This window comes from Loxodonta africana, chromosome X, assembly GCF_030014295.1.
Source record: "Loxodonta africana isolate mLoxAfr1 chromosome X, mLoxAfr1.hap2, whole genome shotgun sequence".
Classification (NCBI taxonomy): domain Eukaryota; kingdom Metazoa; phylum Chordata; class Mammalia; order Proboscidea; family Elephantidae; genus Loxodonta; species Loxodonta africana.
In genome coordinates, this window is record NC_087369.1 from 177,696,258 (window position 1) to 177,723,224 (window position 26,967).

The window sequence follows — 26,967 nt, forward strand, 5'->3', positions numbered from 1 at the left end:
GGTATTTGTCCTTTTGTGATTGACTTAATTCATTCAGCATAGTGCCTTCCAGATTCACTCATGTTGAGAGATGTTTCACAGATTGACCATTGTTCTTTATCGTTGTGTAGTGTTCCGTTGTGTGTATGTACCACAGTTTGTTTATCCATTCATCTGTTGATGGTCATCTAGGTTTCCATCTTTTTGCTATTGTGAATAATGTTGCAATGAACATGTGTATGCATATGTCTATTTGTGTGATGGCTCTTATATCTCTAGGATATATTCCTAGGAATGGGATTGCTGAATTGTATGGTAGTTCTATTTCTAGCTTTTTAAGGAGGTGCCATATCATTTTCTATAGTGATTGTACCATTTTACCTTCCCACCAGCAGTGCATAAAAGTTCCAATGTCCCTGCAACCTCTCCAACATTTGTTATTTTCTGTTTTTTTTTATTAGTGCTAGTAATGTTCGAGCAAGATGGTACCTCATTGTAGTTCTGTTTTTTTTTTTTTTTAATGGCTAACGATCGAAAGCATTTCCTATGTCTGTCAGCCACCTGAATGTCTTCTTTGGTGAAGTGTTTGATCATATCCTTTGCCCATTTTTTAATTGGATTATTTGTCTTTTTGTTGTTGAGGTGTTGAAGTTTTTTATAGATTTTAGAGATTAAACCCTTGTCGGATATGTCATAGCCAAAATGTTTTTCCCGGTCTGTAGGTTCTCTTTTTACTCTTTTGGTGAAGTCTTTTGATGAGTGTTTAATTTTTAGAAGATCCCAGTTATCTAGCTTATCTTGTGGTGTTTGTATATTGTTAGCTATGATTTGTATCCTATTTATGCTGTGTATTAGGGCCCTTGCCATTGACCCTATTTTTTCTTCCATGAGCTTTATCGTTTTAGGATTTATATTTAGGTCTTGATCCATTTTTTTTTTAATTTTTATTGTGGTTTAAGTGAAAGTTTACAAACCAAGTCAGTCTCTCATACAAACACTTATGTACACCTTGCTGTATACTCCTAGTTGCTCTCCATCTAATGAGACACCACACTTCTCTCCACTCCTTATTTTCGTGTCCATTCAGCCAGCTTCTGACCCCCTCTGCCCTCTCATCTCTTCTCCAGACAGGAGCTGCCCACATAGTCTCATGTGTCTACTTGATCCAAGAAGCTCACTCTTCACCAGTATCATTTTCTATCCCATAGTCCAGTCCAATCCCTGTCTGAAGAGTTGGCTTTGGGAATGGTTCCTGTCTTGGGCTAACAGAAAGTCTTGGGACCATGACAACCGGGGTCCTTCTAGTCTCAGTCAGACCATTCAGTCTGGTCTTTTTATGAGAATTTGGGGTCTGCATCCCACTGATCTCCTGCTCCCTCAGGGGTTCTCTGTTGTGCTTCCTGTCAGGGCAGTCATCGGTTGTGGCCGGGCACCATCTAGCTCTTCTGGTGTCAGGATGATGTAAGTTTCTGGTTCATGTGGCCCTTTCTGTCTCTTGGGCTCATAGTTATCGTGTGACCTTGGTGTTCTTCATTCTCCTTTGATCCAGGTGAGTTGAGAGCAATCGATGCATCTTAGATGGCTGCTTGTTAGCATTTAAGACCCCAGATGCCACATTTCAAAGTGGGATGCAGAATGTTTTCATAATAAAATTATTTTGCCAATTGACTTAGAAGTCCCCTTAAACCATGGTCCCCAAACCCTCGCCCTTGCTCCGCTGACCTTTGAAGCATTCATTTTATCCCTTCTTTGCTTTTGGTCCAGTCCAATTGAGCTGACCTTCCATGTATTGAGTATTGTCCTTCCCTTCACCTAAAGCAGATCTTATCTACTAAGTAATCAGTAAAAAAACCCTCTCACACCCTCCCTCCCTCCCCTCCTCGTAACCACAAAAGTATGTGTTGTTCTCAGTTTATACTATTTCTCAAGATCTTATAGTAGTAGTCTTATACACTATTTGTCCTTTTGCATCTGACTAATTCCACTCAGCATAATGCCTTCCAGGTTCCTCCATGTTATGAGATGTTTCACAGATTCCTCACTGTTCTTTATTTTTTTTAATAATTTTTATTGTACTTTAAGTGAAAGTTTACAAATCAAGTCAGTCTTGCACACAAAAACCCATATACACCTTGCTACACACTCCCAATTACTCTCCCCCTAATGAGACAGCCCCGCTCTCTCCCTCCACTCTCTCTTTCCGTGTCCATTTCGCCAGCTTCTAACCCCCTCCACGCTCTCATCTCCCCTCCAGGCAGGAGATGCCAACATAGTCTCAAGTGTCCACCTGATCCAAGAAGCTCACTCCCCACCAGCATCCCTCTCCAACACATTGTCCAGTCCAATGCATGTCTGAAGAGTTGGCTTCGGGAATGGTTCCTGTCCTGGGCCAACAGAAGTTCTGGGGCCATGACCACCAGGGTCCTTCTAGTCTCAGTCAGACCACTAAGTCTGGTGTTTTATGAGAATTTGGGGTCTGCATCCCACTGATCTCCTGCTCCCTCAGGGGTTCTCTGTTGTGCTCCCTGTCAGGGCAGTCATCGGTTGTAGCCGGGCACCATCTAGCTCTTCTGGTCTCAGGCTGATGTAGCCTCTGATTTATGTGGCCTTTTCTGTCTCTTGCACTTACACTTACCTTGTGTTTTTGGTGTTCTTCATCCTCTTTTGCTCCAAGTGGGTGGCCTTGATCCATTTTGAGTAGACTGTTAAATTTTTTCCTGTTATGTAGTGGTATCTCACTTTGGTTTTCATTTATGTTTCCCAGGTGAAATACTGGTGAAATAGAGCAACTTTTATATGTTTGTTGACCATTTGGATCTCTTCTTTGATGAAGTCCCACTCAGATCGTTGGCCAGTTTTTATTAAGTCATCAGTCTTTTTCTTACTGAGCTGTGAGAGTTTATATTCTGGATATGAGTCTTTTGTTGGTGTATGTGTTGCAAATATTTTCACTCGGTCTGCATTCTGCACTTGTTTTTTCATTTGCTTTTTGGTATCTTTTAATGAATTAAAGATCTTATCTTTAATATAGTCAATTTTCTCAATATTTACCTTAATAGTTATTTTTTTGTCCTATTTAATCTTTGTCTACCCCATTTTCTAAAACTTACATTGTTTTACCTTTCACATTTACACTCATAATCTACCTGCTGTTGTTTTTGTGTCTTAGTGTGCATTAGATGTCCTATTTCATTTTTTTCTGCTAACTGAAAGGTTGGTGGTTTGAACCCACCCAGTGGCTCTGCAGGAGAAAGACCCGACAATCTGCTTCTATAAAGATTACAGCCTTGAAAACCCTGTGGGGAAATCAGAATTAACTCCATGGAACACACCAAAACAACAATGGCTAATGATGTTGAGTGTCTTTTAGCTGGCTTTTTTTTTTTTGCCATCTTTATATCTTTGGTAATATATCTGTTCACATCTTTTCCCCATATTTTAATTGAGCTATTTGTTTTATCATTATTGAGTCATGAGACTTTTGTATGTTTTGTGGATATAAGTCTTAGATATGTGAGTGACAAATACAGTATTCTATCAAAAAAAAATTTTTTTATCATCCTATAGCTCTTCAATATATTGTCTTTGAAGACAAAATTTTATTATTTTTGAAGTGCAGTTATCAAATCTTTTTTTCTTTTTTTTTAAATAGTTTGAGCTTTTGGTGTCATGTCTAAGAAATATTTGCCTAACCCAGGGTCACCAAGATTTTCTCTTGTGTTTTCTTCTAGATATTATATATAACCCAGTGCCATTGAGTCGATTCTGACTCATAGCGACCCTATAGGACAGGTTTGAACTGCCCCATAGAGTTTCCAAGGAACGCCTGGTGGATTTGAACTGCCGACCCTTTGGTTAGCAGCCGTAGCACTTAACCACTGTGCCACCAGGATTTCCGGATATATATATAGGTGTAGATTTTACATTTAGGCCCATGATCCATCTTGTATGTGGTTCAAAGTAAGAATCCAAGTTCATTTTATTTTGCCTATGGATGTCCAATTATGCCCACACGATTTTTTTTAACACTTCATTGTGGTTTAGGTGAAAGTTTACAGAGTAGTTTCCCATTCAGCCATTTATACACATCTTGTTTCAAGATATTAGTTACAATCCCCTAAATGTGACAGCACTCTACCTGCTTCTTCCCTAGGTTCTCCGTTTCCATTTACCCATCTTTCCTTTCCCTCCTTGCCTTCTAAACTTTGTTTTTAGGCAGATGATTCCCTTTTGGTCTTGTATGGTTGATTTTATGAGGAGCACGTTCCATGCAGCTGTTATTGTTCACTTTATAGGACTATATATTGTTTGGCGCCCACATGCCTGTCAGTTTGTTATACTACTGGGGCGTGCGTGTTGCTCTGATGCCGAAAGCTATGCCACTGGTTTTCAAATACCAGCAGGGTCACCCATGGCAGACAAGATTCATCAGAGCTCCCAGACTAAAACAGACTAGGAAGAAGGACCCCACAGTCTACTTCTGAAAAGAATTAACCAGTGAAAACCTAATGAATAACAGCAGAACATTGCCTGATACAGTGCCAGAAGATGAGCCCCTCAGGTTGGAAGGCATTCGGAAGACGATTGGGCAGAGCTGCCTCCTCAAAACAGAGTCCACCTTAATAATGTGGATTGAGTCAAGCTTTCACGACCTTCATTTGCTGATGTGGCATGACTCAAAATGAGAAGAAACAGCTGCAGCCATCCGTTAATAATTGGTATGTGGAATGTATGAAATATGAATCTAGGAAAATTAGAAATCATCAAAAATGAAATGGAAGGCATAGACATTGATTTCTTAGGCATTAGTGAGCTGAAATGGACTGGTATTGGCCATTTTGAATCCATCAGCCATATGGTCTAGTATGCCGGGAATGAGAAATTGGAGAGGAATGATGTTGTATTCATGGTCAAAACAAACATCTCAAGATCTGTCCTGAAGCACAGCTCCGTCAGTGATAGGATAATATCTATATAGCTACAAGGAAGACCAGGTAATGCGACTGTTACTCAAATTTACCCACCAACCACTACGACCAGAGATGAAGAAATTGAAGATTTTTACCAACTTCTGTAGTCTGAAATTGATCGAATGTACAGTCAGGATACATTGATAATTACTGGTGATTGGAATGCGAAAGTTGGAAACAGAAGAAGGTTTGGTAGCTGGGAAATAGGACCTTGGTGATAGAAACGATGCCAGAGATTGCATGGTAGAATTTTGCAAGACCAATGACTTCATTGCAAATACATATTTCAACAACATAAACGGCAGCTATACACGTGGACCTCACCAGATGGAATACACAGGAAATCGACTACATCTGTGGAAAGAGACGTTAGAAAAGCTCAATATCATTGGTCGGAACAAGGCCAGGGGCTAACTGTGGAATAGACCATCAATTGCTCATACACAAGTTGAAGTTGAAACTGAAGAAAATTAGAACAGGTCCACGAGAGCCAAAGTATAACCTTGAGTATATCCCATCTGAATTTGGAGACCATCTCAAGAAGAGATTTGACACATTGAACACTGATGACTGAAACCAAACGAGTTGTGGAATAACATCAAGGACATACACATGAAGAAAGCAAAGGGTCATTAAAAAGACAGGAACAAAAGAAAAGACCAAAATGAATGTCAGAAGAGACTCTGAAACCTGCTCTTGAATGTCGAGTAGATAAAGCGAAAGGAAGAAACTGATGAAGTAAAAGAGCTGAACAGAAGATGTCAAAGGGTGGCTGGAGGAGACAAAGTAAAATATTTACTAACACATGCAAAGACCTGGAGATAGAAAACCAGAAGGGAAGAGCACGCTGGACATTTCTCAAGCTGCAAGAACTGAAGAAAAAATTTTAAGTCTTAAGATGCGATATTGAAGGATTCTACGGGAAAATATTAAATGACACAGGAAGCATCAAAAGAAGATGGAAGGAATATACAGAGCCACAACACCAAAAAAATTTGTCGTTGTTCAACCATTTCAGGAGGTAACGTAAGATCAGAAATTGATGGTACTGAAGGAAGAAGTCCAAGCTGCACTAAAGGCATTGGCAGAAAACAAGGCTCCAGGAATTGACAGAACACCAATTGAGATTTTTCAGCAAATGGATTTGGCGCTGGAAGTGCTCACTTGACTATACCAAGAAATTTGGAAGACAGCTACCTGGCCAACTGACTGAAAGAGATCCATATTTATGCGTATTTCAAAGAAAGGTGATCCAACAGAACGCAGAAATTATCAAACAATATCATTAATATCACATGCAAGTAAAATTTGCTGAAGATCATTCAAAAATGGCTGCAGCAGTATATTGACAGGGACTTGCCAGAAATTCAAGTCTAATTCAGAAGAGGGTAAGGATCCAGGGGTATCATTGCTGATGTCAGATGGATCCTGGCTGAAACCAGAGAATACCAGAAAGATGTTTACCTGTGTTTTATTGACTATGCAAAGGCATTTGACTGTGTGGATCATAACAAATCATGAATAACATTGCGAAGAATAGGAATTCTAGAACACTTAATTGTGCTCATGAGGAGCCTGTACATACAGCAAGACGCAGTTGTTCAAACAGAGCAAGGGGATACTATGTGATTTAAAGTCAGGAAAGATGTGTGTCAGGGTTGTATCCTTTCACCATACCTATTCAGTCTGTATGATGAGCAAATAATCCGAGAAACTCGACCCTATGAAGAAGAATGTGGCATCAGGACAGGAGGAAGACTCATTAGCTACCTATAATATGCAAATGACACAACCTTGCTTGCTGAAAGCAAAGAGGACTTGAAGTACTTACTGATGAAGATCAAAGACCACGGCCTTCAGTATGGATTACACCTCAAACGTAAAGAAAGCAAAAATCCTCATAACCGGATTAACAAGCAACATTGTGATAAAAAGAGAAAAAATTGAAGTATTCAAGGATTTCATTTTACTTGGATCCATAATGAACATCCATGGAAGCCACAGTCAAGAAATCAAAAGACGCATTGCATTGGACAAATCTGCTGTAAAGGACCACTTTAAAGTGTTGAAAAGCAGAGATGTCACCCTGAAGACTAAGGTGTGCCTGACCCAAGCCAGGGTGTTTTCAGTCTTATATGCATGTGAAAGCTGGATGATGCATAAGGAAGACTGAAGAATTGACTCCTTTGAATTGTGGCGCTGGCGAAGAATATTGAATATACCGTGGACTGCCAGAAGAACGAACAAATCTGTTTTGGAAGAAGTACAACCAGAATGCTCCTTAGAAGCAAGGATGGCAAGACTGTCTCACAATCTTTGGATATGTTGTCAGGAGGGATCAATCCCAGGAGAAGAACATCATGCTTGGTAAAGTAGAGGGTCAGCAGAAAAGAGGAAGACCTTCAACGAGATGGGTTGACACAGTGGCTGCAACAGTGGGCTCAAGTGTAGTAATGATTGTGAGGATGGTGCAGGACCGGGCAGCGTTTCACTCTTTTGTGCACAGGGTCGCTGTGAGTCGAAACCGACTTGACGACTCCCAATAACAACAACATTGTTTGGCTGAAAGGTGATTCCCGGAGTGGGTTCTGTTCCAGGTTGGAAGGGTATCTAAGGGCTGTAGTCTTGGGGGTTTCGCTAGTCTCTATCAGACCAGTAGGTCCGGTGTTATTGTTTTTGTTTTTTTGTTCTACATTTTTATCCCACTGTGTCCAGGACCTTCTACTGTGATCCTGATCAGAGGGGTCGGTTGTGGTAGCCGTTCATCATCTAGTTTTTCTGATCTCAGGCTAGTGGAGGCTGTGGTTTGTGTGGTCTGTTAGTTCGTTGTACTAAGTATTTCCTTGAGACTCTGTTTTTCTTCACTGTTCTTTGCTCCAGACAGGAAGAGACCAATACTTCTATCTTAGATGACTGCTCACAAGCTTTTAAGACCCCAGTCATTACTTAACCAAAGTAGGATGTAGGACATTGCCTTTATGGAATAAAATAATCGACTGACCTAGATGTCCTCCGAGACTATAGTCCTAAGCCCTGAAGCCCATTAACTCAGTCCTTCAAAGTATTTGGTTATGGCTAAGAAGCTCTCAAAACTGTGCCCCCGGTGTGCTCTACTATATGCGTGGATATATTTGAAGCATGTACAAATGTAGAAATATCCCCTGCCAAGCCTACATATGGTCCTCAGTGTACTCCCACACCTGTTCAACTCACATATCTACCTATGTATCCACTTGTAAATTATTGTTATTACTGTAATTGCAGGATTGTGTATGTAATAGTGTTTACTGTTGTTGCCTTTTACTCTTGCGTATCTCAGTGTCTTCCTTTGGCTTGGTCATGTTGTGTTGAATTTCTCCATATTGTGTATTGTCTCTCCCTTCACCTGAGTTAATACATGTCTACTATCTACTTAGTGATTTTCCCTCTCTCCCCCTTCCATCCCTGGTAACAATCAAAGAATGTTTCTTTCCATGTGTAAACCTTTTCCTGACTTTTTATAATAATGGTCTTATACGTTTGTCCTTTTGTGATTGGCTTATTTTGCTCAGTGTAACGTCCTCCAGGTTCATCCATGTTGTGACATGTTTTGCAGATTCATCCTTGTTCTTTAACAATGCATGATAGTCCATTGTATGTATGTACCACAGTTTGTTAATCCATTCATCCACTGATGGGCACTTAGGTTGTTTACATCTTTTTGCTGTTGTGAATAATGCTGCAGTGAACATGGGTATGCATATATCTGTCTATATTCATGTCACGGCTCTTATTTTTCTAGGATATATATCTAGTAGTGGGATTGCTGGATCATGTATTTCTAACTTTTTGAGGAAGTGCCATACTGTTTTCCATAGGGTTGTACCATTTTACATTCCCACCAGCAGTGTATGAGAGTTCCATTCTCCCCACACCCTTGCCAGCATTTGTTTTCTGGGTTTTTTTTTTATCATTGCCATTATTGTCAGGGTGAGGTGATAATACCTCATTGTTGTTTTGATCTGCATCTCTAATGGCTAATGATCGCAAGCATCTCTTCATGTATTTGTTAGCTGCCTGAATGTCTTTTTTTGTGAACTGTCTGTTCATCTCCACTGCCCATTTTTTGATTAGATTGTTTGTCTTTTTATTGTTGAGTTGTTGAAGTTTTCTATAAATTTTAGAGATTAGTCCCTTGTCAGATATGTCATTGCCAAATTTTTTTTCCCAGTCTGTAGGTTCTCTTTTTACTCTTTCGGAGAAGTCTTTTTGATGCACATAAGTGTTTAATTTTTAGGAGCTCCCACCTGTCTAGTTTACCCTCTGCTGTTTGTACATTTTTAGTTATGTCTATGTATGGTCTATATATGCCATAAATGAGGGTGCCTAGGTTTGCCCCTATTTTTTTGTCCATGATCTTTATAGTTTTAGGTTTTATATTTAGCTCTTTGAGCCGTCTTGAGTTAGATTTCGTGTGTGGTGTGAAGTATGGGTCCTGTTTCATTTTTTTACAGATGGACATCCAGTTTTGCCAGCACCATTTGTTAAAAAGACTATCTTTTCCCCATTTAATGGATTTTGGCTCTTTTTAGAAGATCAGCTGTCCATATGTGGTTGGATTTACTTCTGGGTTCTCAATTCTGTTCCACTGATCTATGTGTCTGTCGTTGTACCAGTACCAGGTTGTTTTGACTACTGTGACTGTATAGTATATTCTGAGATCAGGAAGTGTGAGGCCTCCTACTTTGTTGTCCTTCTTCAGTAGTGCTTTGCTTATTCAGGCCCTCTTGCCTTTCCATATAAAGTTTGTGATTAGTTTTTCCATCTCGTTAAAGAATGGTAGAATCTGGATTGGGATTGCATTATATCTATAGATCACTTTGGGTAGTATTGACATTTTCACAGTTAAGTCTTCCTATGCATGAGCATGGTATGTTTTTCCATTTATGGCAGTCTCTTGATTTCTTGCTGTAGTGTTTTATACTTTTCTTTGTATAAGTGTTTTACATCCCTGGTTGGGTTTCTTCCTAAGTATTTTATCTTTTGGGTGGCTATCGTAAGTGGTATTGTTTTCGTGCTTTCTTTTTCGGAATTCTCTTAGTATAGAGGAATCCAACTGATTTGGGTATGTTGATCTTTACACTGCCACTTTGCTGAATCCTTCTATTAGTTCCAATAGCTTTCTTTTAGAGTCTGGGATTTTCTGAGATTGTATCATCTACAAATAATGATAGTTTTACTTTACCCCTACCAATTTGGATGCCTTTTGTTTCCTTTTCTTGCATGATTGCTCTGGCTGGGACTTCCAGTACAATGTTGAATAGGAGGGGTGATAAAGGTAAACTTTGTCTGGGTCCCATTCTTAAAGGAGTACTTTCAGTCTGTGTCCATTAAGAGTAATATTGCCTGTTGGTTTTGTATATATGCTCTTAATTATGTTGAGGCATTACCTTTCTATTCCTATTTTGCTGGAATGGGTGCTGGATTGTATCAAATGCCTTTTCTGCGTTGATTGATATGATCTTGTGGTTCTTTTGGGTATGGTGTAGATCATGATTGATTTTTCTAATGTTGAACCATCTTTGCATACGTGGTATGAATCCCACTTGGTCGTGTTGTATGTTTTGTTATGTTTTCTGATTCTTTTGGCTAGAATTTTGTTGATAATCTTTGCGTCTATATTCATGAGGGATATTAGTGTATGGTTTTCTTTTTTAGTGGTGTGTTGGCTAGCCTTGGTATCGGGTTATGCTTGCCTTATATAATGAACTCGAAAGTATTCTATCCTTTTCTATGTTCTGGGAGTAGTTTGACTAGAATTGGTGTCAGCTCTTCTCTGAATGTTTGGTAGTCAGGCAAGGATGCCCTTATCACCGCTCTTATTCAACATTGTGCTAGAGGTCCTAGCCAGAGTAATTAGGCTAGACAAAGAAATAAAGGGCATCCGCATTGGCAAGGAGGAAGTAAAATTATCTCTATTTGCAGATGACATGATCTTATACACAGAAAACCCTAAGGAATCCTCCAGAAAACTACTGAAACTAATAGAATAGTTTGGCAGAGTCTCAGGTTATAGGATAAACATACAAAAATCACTTGGATTCCTCTACATCAACAAAAAGAACATCGAAGAGGAAATCACCAAATCAATACCATTCACAGTAGTCCCCAAGAAGATAAAATGCTTAGGAATAAACCTTACCAAAGATGTAAAAGACCTATACAAAGAAAACTACAAAGTACTAAAAAAAAAAAAGTGCAAGAAATTAAAAAGAACATACTTAAGTGGAAAAACATACCTTGCTTGTGGACAGGAAGACTTAACATAGTAAAAATGTCTGTTCTACCAAAAGCCATCTATGTACATACAATGCACTTCCGATCCAAATTCCAATGACATTTTTTAATGTGATGGAGAAACAAATCACCAACTTCATATGGAAGGGAAAGAAGCCTCAGATAAGTAAAGCATTACTGAAAAAGAAGAAGAAAGTGGGAGGCCTCACTGTACCTGATTTTAGAACCTATTATACAGCCACAGTAGTCAAAACAGCCTGGTACTGGTACAACAACAGGCACATAGACCAATGGAACAGAATTGAGAACCCAGATATAAATCCATCCACATATGAGCAGCTGATATTTGAATGTTTGGTAGAGTTCTCCAGTGAGGCTGTCTGAGCCAGGGCTTTTTGTTGTTGTTGGGAGTTCTTTTATGATGTCTTCAGTTTCTTCTTTTGTTATGACTCTGTTCAATTTTTCTACCTCAGTTTGTGTTAGTTTAGTTAGATAGTATGTTTCTAGAAATTTGTCCTTTTCTTCTAGATTTTCACATTTGTTGGCATACAGTTCTTCATGGTATTCTGTTATGATCCTTTTTATTTCAGTTGGTTCTTTTGTAAAGTCACCTGTCTCATTTCTTATTTGTGTTATTTGCATCTTCTTTTCTATTGGCCACTTGTCAATTTTATTAATCCTTTCAAAGAACCAACTTCCAGTCTCGTTGATTCTTTCTGTCATTTTTGTTTCATTTATTTCTGCTCTAATCTTTACTGTTTCCTCTCTTCTGGTGACTATAGGCTTTTTTTTGATGTTCTTTTTCTGTTTGTTGGAGTTGTGGGGCTAAGATGTTGATTTTGGCTCTTTTTTGATGTGTGCGTTTATTGCTATAAATTGACCTCTGAGCACTGTTTTTGCTGTGTCCTGTAGATTTTGGCTGTGTTGTGTTTTCATTCTCATTTGATTCTAGGAGTTTTTTATTTCATTTTTCATTTCTTCTAATTCCCATTGGTTGTTAAGCAGAATGTTATTCAGTTTCCATATATATGATTTTTTTCCTTGTTCTTTCTGTTACTGATTTCTGATTTCATAAGGCTGTGATCCAAGAAGATGCTTTGTATTATTTTGATGTTTCTGAATTTATTGAGGCTTGTTCTGTGGCCTAACATGTGGTCTGTTATAGAAAATGATAAATGTGTGCTGGAAAAAAATGTGTACTTTGCTGTTGTTGGGTGGAGTGTTGTGTGTATGTCTGTCTTAGTTATCTAGTGCTGCTATAACAGAAATACCACAAGTGGATGGCTTTAACAAAGAGAAATTTATTTTCTCACAGTTTACAAGGCTAGAAGTCTGAATTCAGTGCACAAGCTCCAGGGGAAGCCTTTCTCTTTCTATCAGTTCTGGGGAAAGGTCCTTGTCATCAATCTTCCCCTGGTGTAGGAACATCTCAACACAGGGTGCCCAGGTCCAAAGATGCACTCCGGTCCTGGGTCTGCTTTCCTAGTGGTAGGAGGTCCCCCGTCTCTCTGCTCACTTCTCTCTTATACCTCAAAAGAGATTGATTCAAGATTAGCATCTCACAGATTGAGTCCTGCCTCATTAACATAACTGTCTCTAATCCTTCTTTATTAACATCATAGAGGTAGAATTTACAAACCATAGAAAAATCAAATCAGATGATAAAATGGTGAACAGTCACACAATACTGGGAGTCATGACCTCCTGATTGACACACATTTTAGGGGGGACACAGTTCAGTCCATAACAATGTCTGCGAGATCAAGTTGATTGTGTATTTTTAAATCTGTGCCTTTGTTGAGTTTCTTTCTAGTTGTTCTGTCCTTCATCAAAAGTGGTGTTTTAAAGTCTCATACTACTATTGTGGAGTTGTCTATTTTTTCTTTTCAATTCTGTTAAAGTTTGATTTATGTGTTTTTGGAGCTCTTTCATTGGGTATGTAGATATGTATTATGGTTATGTTCTCTTGTTAGATTGACCCTTTAATCATTATAAAATGCCCTTCTTTGCCTCTTATGCTCATTTTTCCATTAAAGTCTATTTATCAGAGATTATTCTTGCCACTCATGCTCTTTTTTGGTTGCCGTTTGCTTTTTATCTTTGTGTCTGACATATGTCTCTTATAGGCAACATATTGATGGGCCTTTTGTTTTTAATCCATCCTACCACTCTCTGTCTCTTGACTGGTGTATTTAATCCATTTACATTTAATCCAGTTACATTTGCAGTAAATGTACTGATTCCCACATGTCTGTCAGTTTGTCATACTGTGGGGGCTTGTGTGTTGCTGTGATGCTGGAAGCTATGCCACCAGTATTCGGATGCCAGCAGGGTCATCCATGGAGGACAGGTTTCAGCTGAGTTTCCAGAATAAGACAGACTAGGAAGAAGGACCCTACAGTCTACTTCTGAAAAGAATTAGCCAGTGAAAACCTTACGAATTGCAGCAGCACATTGTCTGGTATACCGCCGGAAGACGAGCCCCCCAGGTTGGAAGGCACTCAAAAGACGACTGGGGAAGAGCTGCCTCCTCAGAGTAGAGTCGACCTTAATGATGTGGATGGAGTCAAGCTTTCAGGACCTTCATCTGCTTATGTGGCACGACCCAAAATGAGAAGAAACAGCTGCAAACATCCATTAATAATCGGAACCTGGAATGTACGAAGTATGAATCTAGGAAAATTGGAAATCATCAAAAATGAAATGGAACTCATAAACATCGATATCCTAGGCATTAGTGAGCTGAAATGGACTAGTAGTGGGCATTTTGAATCAGACAACCGTGTAGTCTACTATGCCAGAAATGACAGGTTGAAGTACATCTAAAGAGATTTGACGTGTTGAACACTAATGACCAAAGACCAGACAAGTTGTGGAATGACATCAAGGATATTATACATGAAGAAAGCAAGAGGTCATTGAAAAGCCAGGAGGGAAAGAAAAGACCAAGATGGATGTCAGAGAAGACTCTGAAACTTACTCTTGAATGTTGAGCAGCTAAAGCAAAAGGAAGAAATGATAAAGTAAAATAAGTGAACAGAAGATTTCAAAGGGCGGCCTGAGGAGACAAAGTATTATAATTACATGTGCAGAGAGCTGGAGATAGAAAACCAAAAGCGAAAAACGCTCTTGGCATTTCTCAAGCTGAAAGAACCGAAGAAAAAATTCAGCCCTCGAGTTGCAATAGTGAAGGATTCTATGGGGGAAATGTTAAATGATCCAGGAAGCATCAATAGAGGATGGGAGAAATACACAAGAGTCATTATACTATAAAGAATTAGTCAACGTTTAACCATTTCAAGAGGTAGCATATGATCAGGAACTGATGGTACTGAAGGAAGAAGCCCAAGCTGCTTTGAAGGCATTGGTGAAAAACAAGCCTCCAGGAACCGATGGAGTATGTATTGAGATGTTTTCAACAAATGGATGCAGCACTGAAAGTGTTCACTTGTCTATGCCAAGAGATATGGACGACACCTTCCTGGCCAACCAACTGGAAGCATACCATTTTTATGCCTATTTCCAAGAAAGGCGATTCAACTGAATGTGGAAATTATCGACCAATATCATTAACATCACGTGCGAACAAAATCTTGCTGAAGATCATTCACAAGTGGCTGCAGCAGTATATCGAGAGAGAACTGCCATAAATTCAAGCCGGATTCAGAAGAAGATATGGAACCGGGGATATCATTGCTGATGTCAGATGGATACCGGCTGAAAGCAGAGAATACCAGAGGATGTTTACCTGTGTTTTATTGACTATGCAAAAAGGCATTTGACTGTGTGGATCATAACAAATTATGGATAACATTGCAAAGAATGGGAATTCCAGAACACTTAATTGTGCTCATGAGGAACCTATGCGTAGACCAAGAGGCAGTCTTTCTAACAGAAGAAGGGGATACTGCATGGTTTAAAGTCAGGAGAGGTGGGCATCAGGGTTGTATCCTTTCACCATATCTATTCAATCTGTATGCCGAGCAAATAATCTGAGGAGCGGAACTATATGAAGAAGAACGGGGCATCAGAATTGGAGGAAGACTCATTAACAACCAGTATTACGCAATGACACAACCTTGCTTCCTGAAAGTGAAGAGGACTTGAAGCACTTACTAATGAAGATCAAAGGCCACAGCCTTCAGTATGGATTGCACCTCAACATAAAGAAAGCAGAAATCCTCACAACTGGACCAATGAGCAACATCATGATAAACGGAGAAAAGATTGAAGTTGTGAAGGATTTCATGTTACTTGGATCCACAATCAACAGCCATGGAAGCAGCAGCAAGAAATCAAAAGACGCGTTGCATTGGGTAATCTGCTGCAAAGGACCTCTTTAAAGTGTTGAAAAGCAAAGGTGTCACCTTTGAGGACTAAGGTACACCTGACTCAATCCATGGCATTTTCAATACCATGGACTGCCAAAAGAATGAACATACCTGTCTTGGAAGAAGTACAGCAGAATGCTTCTTAGAAGCAAGGATGGCGAGACTGTATCTTACATACTTTGGACATGTTATCAGGAGGGATGAGTCCCTGGAGAAGGACATCATGTGTGGTAAAGTACCGGAAAAAAAAAACAAACCAACCCACTGCCGTTGATTCCAACTCATAGCGATCCTATATAGGACAGAGTAGAACTGCCCCATAGAGTTTCCAAGGAGCGCCTGGTGGATTTGAACTGCTGACCTCTTGGTTAGCAGCCGTAGCAATTAACCACTACGCCACCAGGGTCAGTGGAAAAGAGGAAGACCCCCAAGGAGATGGGTTGACACAGTGGCCACAACAATGGGCTGAAGCATAACAAGGATTGTAAGGATGGCGTAGGATGATGCAGTGTTTTGTTCTGTGGTGCACAGGGTCACTGTGAGTCAGAACCGACTGTATGGCACCTGACAACAACAACAATACATTTTCAGTGTAATTATTGTTAGGTATGAATTTACTGCTGGCATTTTGTTTTGCCTTTTTTTGTGGCGGTGATGATTTCTTCTGTATACTTTTCTGTGTGGCTTTGTTTTTGTTTATGGATTTTCTTTTCATTTTCTTCTTTGCTGTTGATTTTGTGTTTACTGAGTCTTTATGATTTTCTTTTTTATTTTGGTGAGAAGGCTTATTAGTTTTCTTTGTGGTTACCCTAAAATTTACTTTTATTTTCCTAAGTTTAAAGTAGTCAATTATGTCTTGATATCGCCTTGACTTCTTCATATGGAAATTCTGTAACTACACCACTTATTCCCCTTTATTTTGCAGTTGTTGTCATTTATAGATGGATGTCTTTGGTTTCGTATATTTAGTCTTTTAGTCTTTTTTTTTGAAAATTCTTTATCTAGGTTGGTATCTGGATGATGTCATGTGCCTTAATCTCAGGTTGTTCTCTGACATTGTTGGTTCTTTGTCCAATGGACTGCCTTTAGTATTTCTTGTAAGGTTGGTATAGTGCTTTCCACTTGTCTTTGGGTGAATGAGGCAGCACCTGGTAGTGTGAGTGTGGGTCTCTGTTCATTGGTTGTGCTGGAAAGCTGTGGGTGGTCATGGTGAGTGTAGGTTGCTGTCTGTCGTCTGTCCAGTGGCAGGGGAGGGGGCTGTTGCACTCATCGAGTGGGTAGGGCTATAGGTGTGATGAGTGTGGCGAGTGAGCAGGGACATAGTTGCTATTTATCACCGGGTGGAGGGGGAGAGTAGAGGGCGAGGGGGTTGGGTGATAGGTGGGTGAGTGTGTGGGAACATGGTTGCTACCATTCACTGGGTGGAGGGGGGGATGGGTGACAGGCAGGCACGTGGTTGCTGCCACTTGCCAAGTGGGGGTGTGGGTAACAGGCGTGCAGGCGTGCCATTGCCATCACTTGGCTGATTGGGAGTGGCCAACGCCACACCAGAGTTGGCGGGTAGGAGGGGTGGGGTGAGCAGCTGGCACCATGTTGAAATGACCTTCCGCTGCTCAGCGAGGTGGATGGGCAGGAGGGATGGGGCATGTGGCTGGTGCCATGCCAGAGCGGCATACCCATTGCTGGGTGGGATCAGAGGATGGGAGGGAGGGCAGGTGGAGTGGCCTGTAACCACTTAGTGGGATTGGCATGTGCCTACAGGATTTGTTGAAAAGACTGTCCTGTCTGCACGAAATTGCTTGTGCACCTAAGTCGAAAATCAGTAGACTGTATGTCTGTTTCTGAACTCTGTTCTGTTATATTGATCTATTTGTTTATCTTTGTGCCAGTATCACATAATTTTGATTACTGTAACTCTAACTTTATAATACTTCATGAAATCAGGCATACGTGTCTTACAACATTTATCTTTTCCAAAGTTGTTTTGCCTATTCTAGGTGCTTTGCATTTTCCATTTCTACAAAACAGCCTGATGAGATTTGACTGGGATTGGGTTTAATGAATGAACATTGTAGCAAGATAAGTATCTTCTGATCCATAAATAGTTGTTACTTTCTATTTGTTTAGGTTCTCTTTAATTTCACTGAGCAATGCTTTGTAGGTCTTGCACATCTCATATCAGATTTATCCCTAAATATTTTATATTTTTGATGCTATTGTAAATGCTGTGGAAACCCTGGTGGTATAGTGGGTAAGAGCTATGGCTGCTAACCAAAAGGTCGGCAGTTTGAATCCACCAGGTGCTCCTTGGAAACCCTATGGGGCACTTCTCCTCTGTCCTGAAAGGTTGCTATGTGTTGGAATCGCTGGTTTGGTTTTGATTTGTAGATGCTGTTGCTTTTTAAGTGTCAGTTTCTCATTGTTCATTGCTTGTATATAGAAATACAATTGATTTTTGTACATTGATCTTATATACTGCTACTCTGCCAAAATCAATTAGCTCCAGTAGCTTTTTTATATATTCCGTAGGTTTTTCTACAGACAATCGTGTTGTCTGCAGATGAAGACAATTTTTACTTCCTCCCTTTCTTTTTTAATGCCTTTTGTTTTGTTTTTGTTGCCTTCTTGCACCTGTTAGCACCTCCTGTACAGTGTTGAATAGAAATGATGAGACACCCTTGAATTGTTCCTGATCTGTCGTAGGCAGAGTTCTAAATCAACTGACTTTAAGGTAGGTTACCCATGTGGGCCTAATCTAACCATACAAGCCCTTTAAAAGCAGAGAGCTTTCTCCAGCTGATGGCAGAAGGGGACATTTAGAAGAAAAAAGAAAAAAACCCACTGCCATCTAGTCAATTCTGACTCTTAGCAGCCCTATAGGACAGTGTAGAAATGACCCACAAGGTTTCTGAGGAGTGGCTAGTGGATTTGAACTGCCAACCTCTTGGTTAGCAGCCATGCTCTTAACCCCTGCACCAGCAGGGCTCTGAAAGGGGACATTAGAGAGATTCAAAGCACAAAAAAGATTCAGTGTTTCGTTTCTGGCTTTAGATTATGGACGGAGCCACTTGCAAGGACTGGCGAGCAGTTGCAAGAAGCTGAGAGCAACAGGCAGCAGGCAGCCAGTAAGGAAATGAAGCCTCAGTCCTATAACTTGGACCAAATTTTTTAATAATACCATCTATGCCTTTTGTTGGCTTACTAGCTGTACTCTTTGTTGTGTAATTTTAGCAGTTGCTTTAAGGTTTAGAGTATACATCTTTTACTTATCACAGTCTACGTTCAAGTGGTGTGGTATCACTTCACAGATAATATAAGACTTTTAACAACAGTATGCTTCCATTTCTCCCCTCTTGTCCTTTATTTTGGTTGTCATACATTTTACTTTTACATGTGCTATAAATTCATTATACACTCTTACTATTTTTGCATTAAACATTGAATTAACTTGTAATTTTTAATAATACAAAAGAAGCCTTTGCTCTTCATTCCTTTGTGTAGATTCATATTTCCATCTGGTATTGTTTTCCTGCACCTGAAGGACTTCCTTGAACATTTCTTGTGCTACTGATGAATTCTTTCAGTTTCTGTATGTCTGAGAAAGTCTTTATTTCATCTTTGTTTTTGAAAGATTTTTTTCCCTGGATACAGAATTCTAGGTTGACAGTGTTTTTTACCCCTCCCCAGCACTTTAAGATGTTATTCCATTATCTTTTAGCTTCCATTTGCTAAGAGAAATATGCCATCTCTTTATCTTTATACCCCCCCCCTTTTTTTTTTTACCTAATGTCCTGTTTTCCCCTTCCGGCAACTTCTAACATTTTTTCTTTACCATCTGTTTTAAGACGTTTGATTATCTTGTACCTTGTTACAGTTTTCTTCATGTTGCTTGAAGTTCAGTGAGTTTTTTGGGTGTGTAGATTTGTACTTTTGATCAACTTTGGAATATTTTTGCCATTATTTATTCGAATACTTTTTCTGTCCTCTTGTCTCCTTTTGTTCAAATACTGCAATTACAGATACATTAAAAAAAAAAGGCCAAACCTGTTGCCGTTTAGTCCATTCCAGCTAATAGTGACCCTATAGGTCAGAGTAGAACTTCCCCATAGGGTTTCCAAGGAGCAGCTGGTGGATTCAAACTGCCAGCCTTTTAGTTAGCAGCCATAGCTCTTAACCACGGTGCCACCAGGGCTCTATACATAGGTGGCTTGAAATTTTCCCACAGTTTACTGATGCTTTGTTTATTTTTTTTTAACTTTTTATTTTGGTATAATTCACATGCAGTTACTATATTAATCCAGTTCCCTTCAATGGCAACATCGTTTGTAACCATAGTACAAAGTTGCGGCCGTTCTCCTTTTTTTTTCCAGTCTTTTTCCTCTGTTTCATTTTTTATTACAGTGTGCTATGACATGATGTTCACTAATATTTTCTTCTACAGTGTCTGAACTGTTGCTAATTCTATCCTGTGTATTTTCCATCCCAGATGTTAATAATTTTTGCCTCCGGAAGTTTGATTTGCATTTTTAAAAAATTTTTCTTGTCTCTACTTATATTCAGTCTTTTCACTAGCTTCTAGTATATAGGAAATGCAGTTGTAATAAATGTTTTAATGTTCTTGTCTACTCAGTGTGACATTGCTAGATTGGTTTTAATTGGTTTGTATTTTCTTGCATTGCATTCTTGGTAGTTTTTGATTGGGTGCCAAATATTGTGAATTTTACGCTACTGGGTGCTGGATATCTTTTATTCCTATAAATATGCTTTATTTTCGTTTTGTATGAAATTAAGTTGCTTAGGTTTTATCTTTTTGGATCTTGCTTTTAAGCTTTTGTTAAGAGAGAGGGAAAGAGGGAGCACGCATGGGTGTGTATGTGCACAGGCGTTTAAAAAACAGACCAAGAAACCCAGGTGTTCAAGAACAATGAAACAAGTTTTGTAATTACAAAAATCTGTAATCACTCCAAGTATCTGTCCGTAGATCTTATTAACTATATATTTTTAGTAAGCCTGAACAATGGAATACTGTTGAGCTATAAAAATGATTTGAGATTTCCATGGACTGATGCAAAATGATCTTGAATATATGTTATTAAATGAAAACAAGTTACAGCTCCCATTTCAAGCCATGAGAGTCATCTTTGAACAACACAACCTTAAGTGACTTGTTCAAGACCACAAAGTAAGTGGTGGAGCCAAGGTTCAAATCAGGGTATTTCTGAGCTCAGAGCCTCTCTTTCCTTACGCTATGCTTCTTCTGGGGGCTGGCTTCATGTAGCGCATAGGAAGGAGATGGCTCACTCCAAGGTAAGCAGGATCTGAACATTGTCAGAAATGCAAATTTGTGTATACCTGACAGCCCATCAACTTGTCTAATATTGGTTTGATTTTTGTAGGTGCACAGGTTTCATATTCCAGAAGGTTGGGAAGTTGGCGGCAACAGCTGTGGGAGGTGGATTTTTTCTCCTTCAGGTCTGTATGTGAAATCTTCTTAAGTGTTTGGAAATTCTGCTTGCCCATTAAGGAATGTGGTGTGGGGAGTTGAACTGCTAGCATAATCCATGTGGGTCAAACTTCACTTAGTAGTCACATTTTATTTTCCCATTTATAAAATGGGGACAGAAGTACACATTCCTTGTCATAGCTCTCTTACAGGGTTTTTAAGACCAATTGAAATATTAAGCAAATGTGACTGCAAAAATGGAAAATGTGATGCAAGTGCCCTTTGAGATGATTTATTCTCATATGCTAAAATATACATCTTTTACACCTGTGGAACATTGATCCCGGAACTGCTGATGAGACATGCAGGCTGATAGTACAGTTAGTTGCACTGTCTTAGCTCTGTGGCCCAGAGTTTATTTCAGAACCGGTGGTTACTGATTCTCTGAGGCTGCTCTAGGAGAGACTAGCAACTGAGACTTGAAAAAGAAAAAAGGAATGCCTTCTCCAAAAATAAAAGAAAACTAACATTTAATCGTATCCAGCATGGCGTTAACTCTAATATTGGTTTTCAGACTTGTCTCTACATTGGAGTCACATGGAAGTTTTAAAAAATACTGATGCTTGGTCCCACCCCAGAGATTCTGACTTAATATCAGAATGGGCAGAGTGAAAATTAAATACATGGAGGAAGGAGCCTAGTGACTGGCTGGAGCTGGGTTGTCATCTGGAAAATGGGCTGGGATCTAGCAGGGCAGGACAAGATGGTAAAGGTATAGTATTGCTGTGTGAGCAGTCCGTGAGTGTCACTGATGGTTAAGTGCTTGACTGTGAGCCAAAAGATTAGCAGTTTGGACCCACCCAGAGACGCGTCTGAGCACAGGCCTGGTAATCTGCTTCCAAAAGGTCACAGCTTTGAAAACTCTATGAAGTAGTTCTACTCTGCACACATGGGGTTTCTGTGAGTAGGAATCGACTCAATACCAGCTAACAACAACAACATCACTGTTAGATGCTGTTGAGTTGGTTCTGACTCAGAGCGACCCCATGTACAACAGAACGAAACACTGCCCAGTCCTGCGCTATCCTCACAATCGTTGTTATGCTTGAGGCTGTTGTGGCAGCCACTGTATTCTTCCGTCTCCTTGAGGGTCTTCCTGTTTTTCACGGACACTCTACCAAGCATGATGTCCTTCTCTGGGGTCTGGTCTCTCCTGATAACATGTCCAATGTATATGGGATGAAGTCTCCCTATCCTCCCCTCTAAGGAGCATTCTGGCTGTACTTCTTCCAAAACAGATTTGTTCGTTCTTTTGGCAGTCCATGGTATATTCAATATTCTTTGCCGACACCTTAATTCAAAGGCATCAGTTCTTCTTTTGTCTTCCTTGTGATTCATTGTCCAGCTTTCGCATGTATATGAGGCAATTGAAAATACCGTGGCTTGGGTCAGGCATACCTTAGTCCTCAAAGTGGCACCTTTGATTTTTAACAGTTGAAAGAGATCTTTTGCAGCAGATTTGCCCAGTGTAATACGTTGTTTGAAATCTTGATTGCTGCTTCCATGGCTGTTGATTGTGGATCGAACTAAAATGAAGTCCTTGACAATTTCAGTATTTTCTCCATTTATCATGATGTTACGTAATGGTCCAGTTTGTGAAGATTTTTGTTTTCTTTATGTTGAGGTACAATCCACACTGAAGGCTGTAGTCTATTGACCTTCATCAGTAAGTGCTTCAAAGTCCTCTTCGCTTTCAGCAAGGAAGGTTGTGTCATCTGCGTATCACAGGTTGTTAACGAATCGTCCTCCAATCCTGGTGCCCCATTCTTGTTGATATAGTCCGGCTTCTAGGATTATTTGCTCAACATATAGATTAAATAAGTATGGTGAGAGGATACAACCCTCATGTACACCTTTTCTGATTTTAAGCCATGCAGTATCCCCTTGTTCTGTTTGAATAACTGTGTCTTGATCTATGTACAGGTTCCTCTTGAGCACAATTTGGTGTTCTCTGGAATTCCCATTCTTTGCAGTGTTACCCATAATTTGTTGTATGATCCACATAGTCAAATGCCTTTCTGGTATCCTCTGCTTTCAGCCAAGATCCATCTGATATCAGCAATGATATCTCTGGTTCCATGTCCTCTTCTGAATCTGGCTTGACTTTCTGGCAGTTCCCTGTCGAAGTACTGCTGCAGCCGCTTTTGAATGATCTTCAGCAAAATTTTACTTGCGTGTGATACTAATGATATTGTTCTATAATTTCCACATTTGGTTGGATCACCTTTCTTTGAAATGGGCACAAATACGGATCTCTTTCAGTCGGTTGGCCAGGAAGCTGTCTTCCATATTTCTTGGCGTAGACGAGTGAGCACCTCTAGCACTGCATCTGTTTGTTGAAACAGCATCACTTCTCCCACATTCTATGGGTTACTGACAAGTTACCATACCCTGCCTTCCAGATTCAGTATTTATGTTCCTGGCACCCTCCCTGTGTTTTAGGAGCACCTGCACTTGAAGCCTTGAGGAGGCCTACGCTAGCCCTTGAGCACAGAGACCAGTTGGAGGAGGCCTGAGACGAGGGAGAGCAAGGGAGGGTGACAGCTCTGCTGCTGCCGCTCAATCCACCTTCCTCCTCTATCCCTCGTGGTTTCTTTCCCCTACACCCTGCCCCAAGCTTTGTAAATATCTTAATATCTCTTAGAAATGTCTTAATCTGGGTGTGCCATTTATTTCATTTGGAGGCGGTGACTGACAGGAGTAGTTGGTACTGGAAGTGACTACAGGAAAGATCCTCAAAATGGGACTCTGGTATTGTATATGGGTCATATATTCAAGGACTGCAGAGATACTGCCTTGCCAGGAGAGGTAGGACATGGGGAATCTATGATGTGCAGGGGCACACTGATCACTCAGATTACCTGTCGCCAGAGGCACGAGGGCAGGGAAGGGCAGATACAATGTTGGGAGATCAGGGGTCATCGTTTGACATAGGAATCTGGTTTGTTTTCCATACGGGTAGTAGTCCAGTGACATTTATTGAATAATTCTTCCTTTTCCCAATGATTTGCGGTGTTATTTCTTTCATATATAAAAATCCCTGTATGTATGGATCTATTCAGTTTCACTAGTCAACTTTTTATTTTTATGCCAATACTTCTATATTAAGCCTTGATATTTGGTAAGGCAAGTCCCTTCACCTTATTCTTCAGGAATGCTGTGGCTATTTTTGTACATTTGCTCATCCCTCTAAATTTTAGAATAGGCTTGTCACTTACTTTTAAAAATCCTGTTGAAGTTTTGATTGGAATTGCATTGAAACCACGGAGATAAATTTGGGAAGAATTAATATATTTTAGTTTATTGAACGTGATCTCTCCATTCATTTAGGTTTTCTTTAAGGTCTTTGAATAGATCTTTATTCTTTTCTCCATATACATCTTTTACAGCTATTGTTCAGTTTTATTCCTAGATACCTTATAGCTTTAGTTGCTACTGTGGATGATTCCATTTTTTTTTAATATACATTCTAACTCATACTGAAGTGCAGTTGATTTTATGTTGCTCTTATAGCCATCTACCTTTTATTTCTAATATGGGATTCTTTGGGGTTTTTTTCTATAAAATCATACCATCTGTGAACAATGACTTTTTCTTCCTTTTTAATTCTTATGCTTTAATTTCTTTTTCTTTTGCTGCTGTGCTGGCTAAAAACTCCAGTAGAGTGTTGAACAGAAGCAATGATAGATACCACCCTTGTCTTGTTCTTGATTTTAAATTTCCACACTAAGAATAATGATTGCTGAATGTTTTGATAACTTTTATCAGATATAGAAAGTTAACTTATTTTTAGTTTACTAAGAATGGTGAGAGTTTTTTGTGGGTTTTTTAAGAATTTTTTTTCTTTTTTGGTACCTCGTTGAAAGAATAAGTTCTTTTCTCAATCTGTACGCTCAGCCCTAGGTTACATATGAGAGCTCTTTAGCATCTTATGGTTAGTTATTCATTAATTCCGTCTTCTGAATGGACTCAGGATAATACAGCTACTGATGCTGATTATCTTTACATGTGTTTATTTGCCATCCATATATCCTATTTGGTGATGTGTTCTATTCAGGTCTTTGTCAGTTTTTTGAATTGCATTTGTTTTGTAAGAGTTCTTTAGTTACATGAGTCATTTATATATTCTGGATACAAGTCCTTGGTTACATATGTGACTTCCTCAGATTTTCTGTCAGTCTCTACATTGTCCTTATTCTCTGAACACATTCTTTTGCAGAGCAAAGTTTTAAATTTTGATGGAGTTCAATTAATCAGTTTCTTAAACAGTTATACTACTTTGGTGTTACTTTACCTTACCCGAGGTAAGGTATTTCTTCTATGATTTCTTCAAAAGTTTTATTGGTTTAGATTTTGTTATGGACTGAATTGTGTCCCCCAAAAATGTATGTCAACTTGGCTAGGCCATGATTCCCAGTATTATGTGATTGTCCACCATTTTATTATCTAATGTGATTTTCCTATTGTTATAAATCCTACCTCTGTGATATTAATGAAGCAGGATTAGAGGAATTTATGTTAATGAAGCTGGACTCAATCTACAAGATTAGGTTGTATCTTGAGTCAGTCTCTTTTGAGATATAGGAAAGAGAAGCCAGCAGAGACACAGGGGGACATCCTACTACCAAGAATATAGAATGAGGAGGGGAGCATGTCCTTTGGACCTGGGGTCCCTGTGCTGAGAAGTTCCTAAACCAGGGGAAAATTGATGACAAAGACCTTCCCCCAGAGCCAGCAGAGAGAGACAGCCTGCCCCTGGAGCTGGCACCCTGGATTTGGACTTCTAGCCTCCTAAACTGTGAGAGAATAAATTTCTTTTCATTAAAGGCATCAACTTGGGGGTATTTCTGTTTTAGGAGCCCTAGATAACCGAGACAGATTTCAACTTTAGATCTATGATCCATTTGTAGTTAATTTGAGGTTTTTGTTTGGTTTTTTTGCATATGGCTGTGGAATTGTTGCAACACCATTTGGTGAAAAGACTCTCCTTTATTGAATTGCTTTTGCACCTTTGTAAACAAAATTATCTTGTACTTGTATGAATCTTTTTGTTCTGTGAATTCTGTTCCATTAATCTACGTTTGTATCTCTTCTCCAATACCACACTGTCTTGATTATTGTAGTAGCATTATTGTAAATCTAAAAATCAGGTATTGTGATTCCTCCAACTTCGTTTTTCTTTTTCAAAATTGTTTTGGCTATGCTAGTTCCTTTCCCTTTTCACATCAATTTTACAATAAAAAAAATCCTACTGAGAATTTGATTGGGATTGCCATTAACCTATAGATCAGTTTGGAGAGAATTGGATATCTTTTCTATGTTAGTCTTCTAATCCATGAACACAACAGGTCTTTCCATTTATTTATGTCTTCTCTGATTTCTCTCTTTAGCATTTTTAGTTTTCACTATATAGACCATGTATATGCTTTTATTAGATGTCTCTCTAGAATTTCATTATTATGTGGCTATTATAAATCATATATTTTTAAAAATTTTGCCTTTCCAGTTGTTCAAATTGCTGCAGTTTGTATATAATGATTTACTTTGTGTGTTGACCTTGTATTCTATGACCTTCCTAAATTTTTTAGGTCTAGGGGTCTTTTGTTTGTTTTAATTCCTTGACATTTTCTGTGTAGACAAACGACTGCGAATAAGAACAGTTGTACTTCTTTCTTTTCAATCTGTACACTTCTTATTTCTTGCCTTACTGCAACTATGACTTTCAATACAATGTTGAATAGAAGTGGAGAGAAGGCATCTTTGCCTTGTTCCCGATCTTGGGGGAAAAGCTTTCAGTCTCTCACCATTAAGTACAACGTCAGCTGTGCATTTTTTTTGCAGATGTTCTTTATCAAGTTGAGGGAGTTCCCCTCTGTTTTTATTTTTCCGAGTTTTTATTATGAGTGGA

At 39.3% G+C, this 26,967-nt stretch overlaps 1 protein-coding gene across 3 annotated transcripts in view; it reads left to right on the forward strand.

Annotated features, from left to right (window-relative positions):
* Positions 1-26,967, forward strand: part of FUNDC2 (FUN14 domain containing 2) — a 53,054-nt gene that overhangs the window by 10,236 nt on the left and 15,851 nt on the right. For all 3 annotated transcript variants that reach the window (XM_064277825.1, XM_064277824.1, XM_064277826.1), the window contains exon 3: positions 20,953-21,028. In XM_064277825.1, coding sequence (XP_064133895.1) covers positions 20,953-21,028 — 76 coding nt within the window. The remainder of the gene's footprint in view (positions 1-20,952; positions 21,029-26,967) is intronic.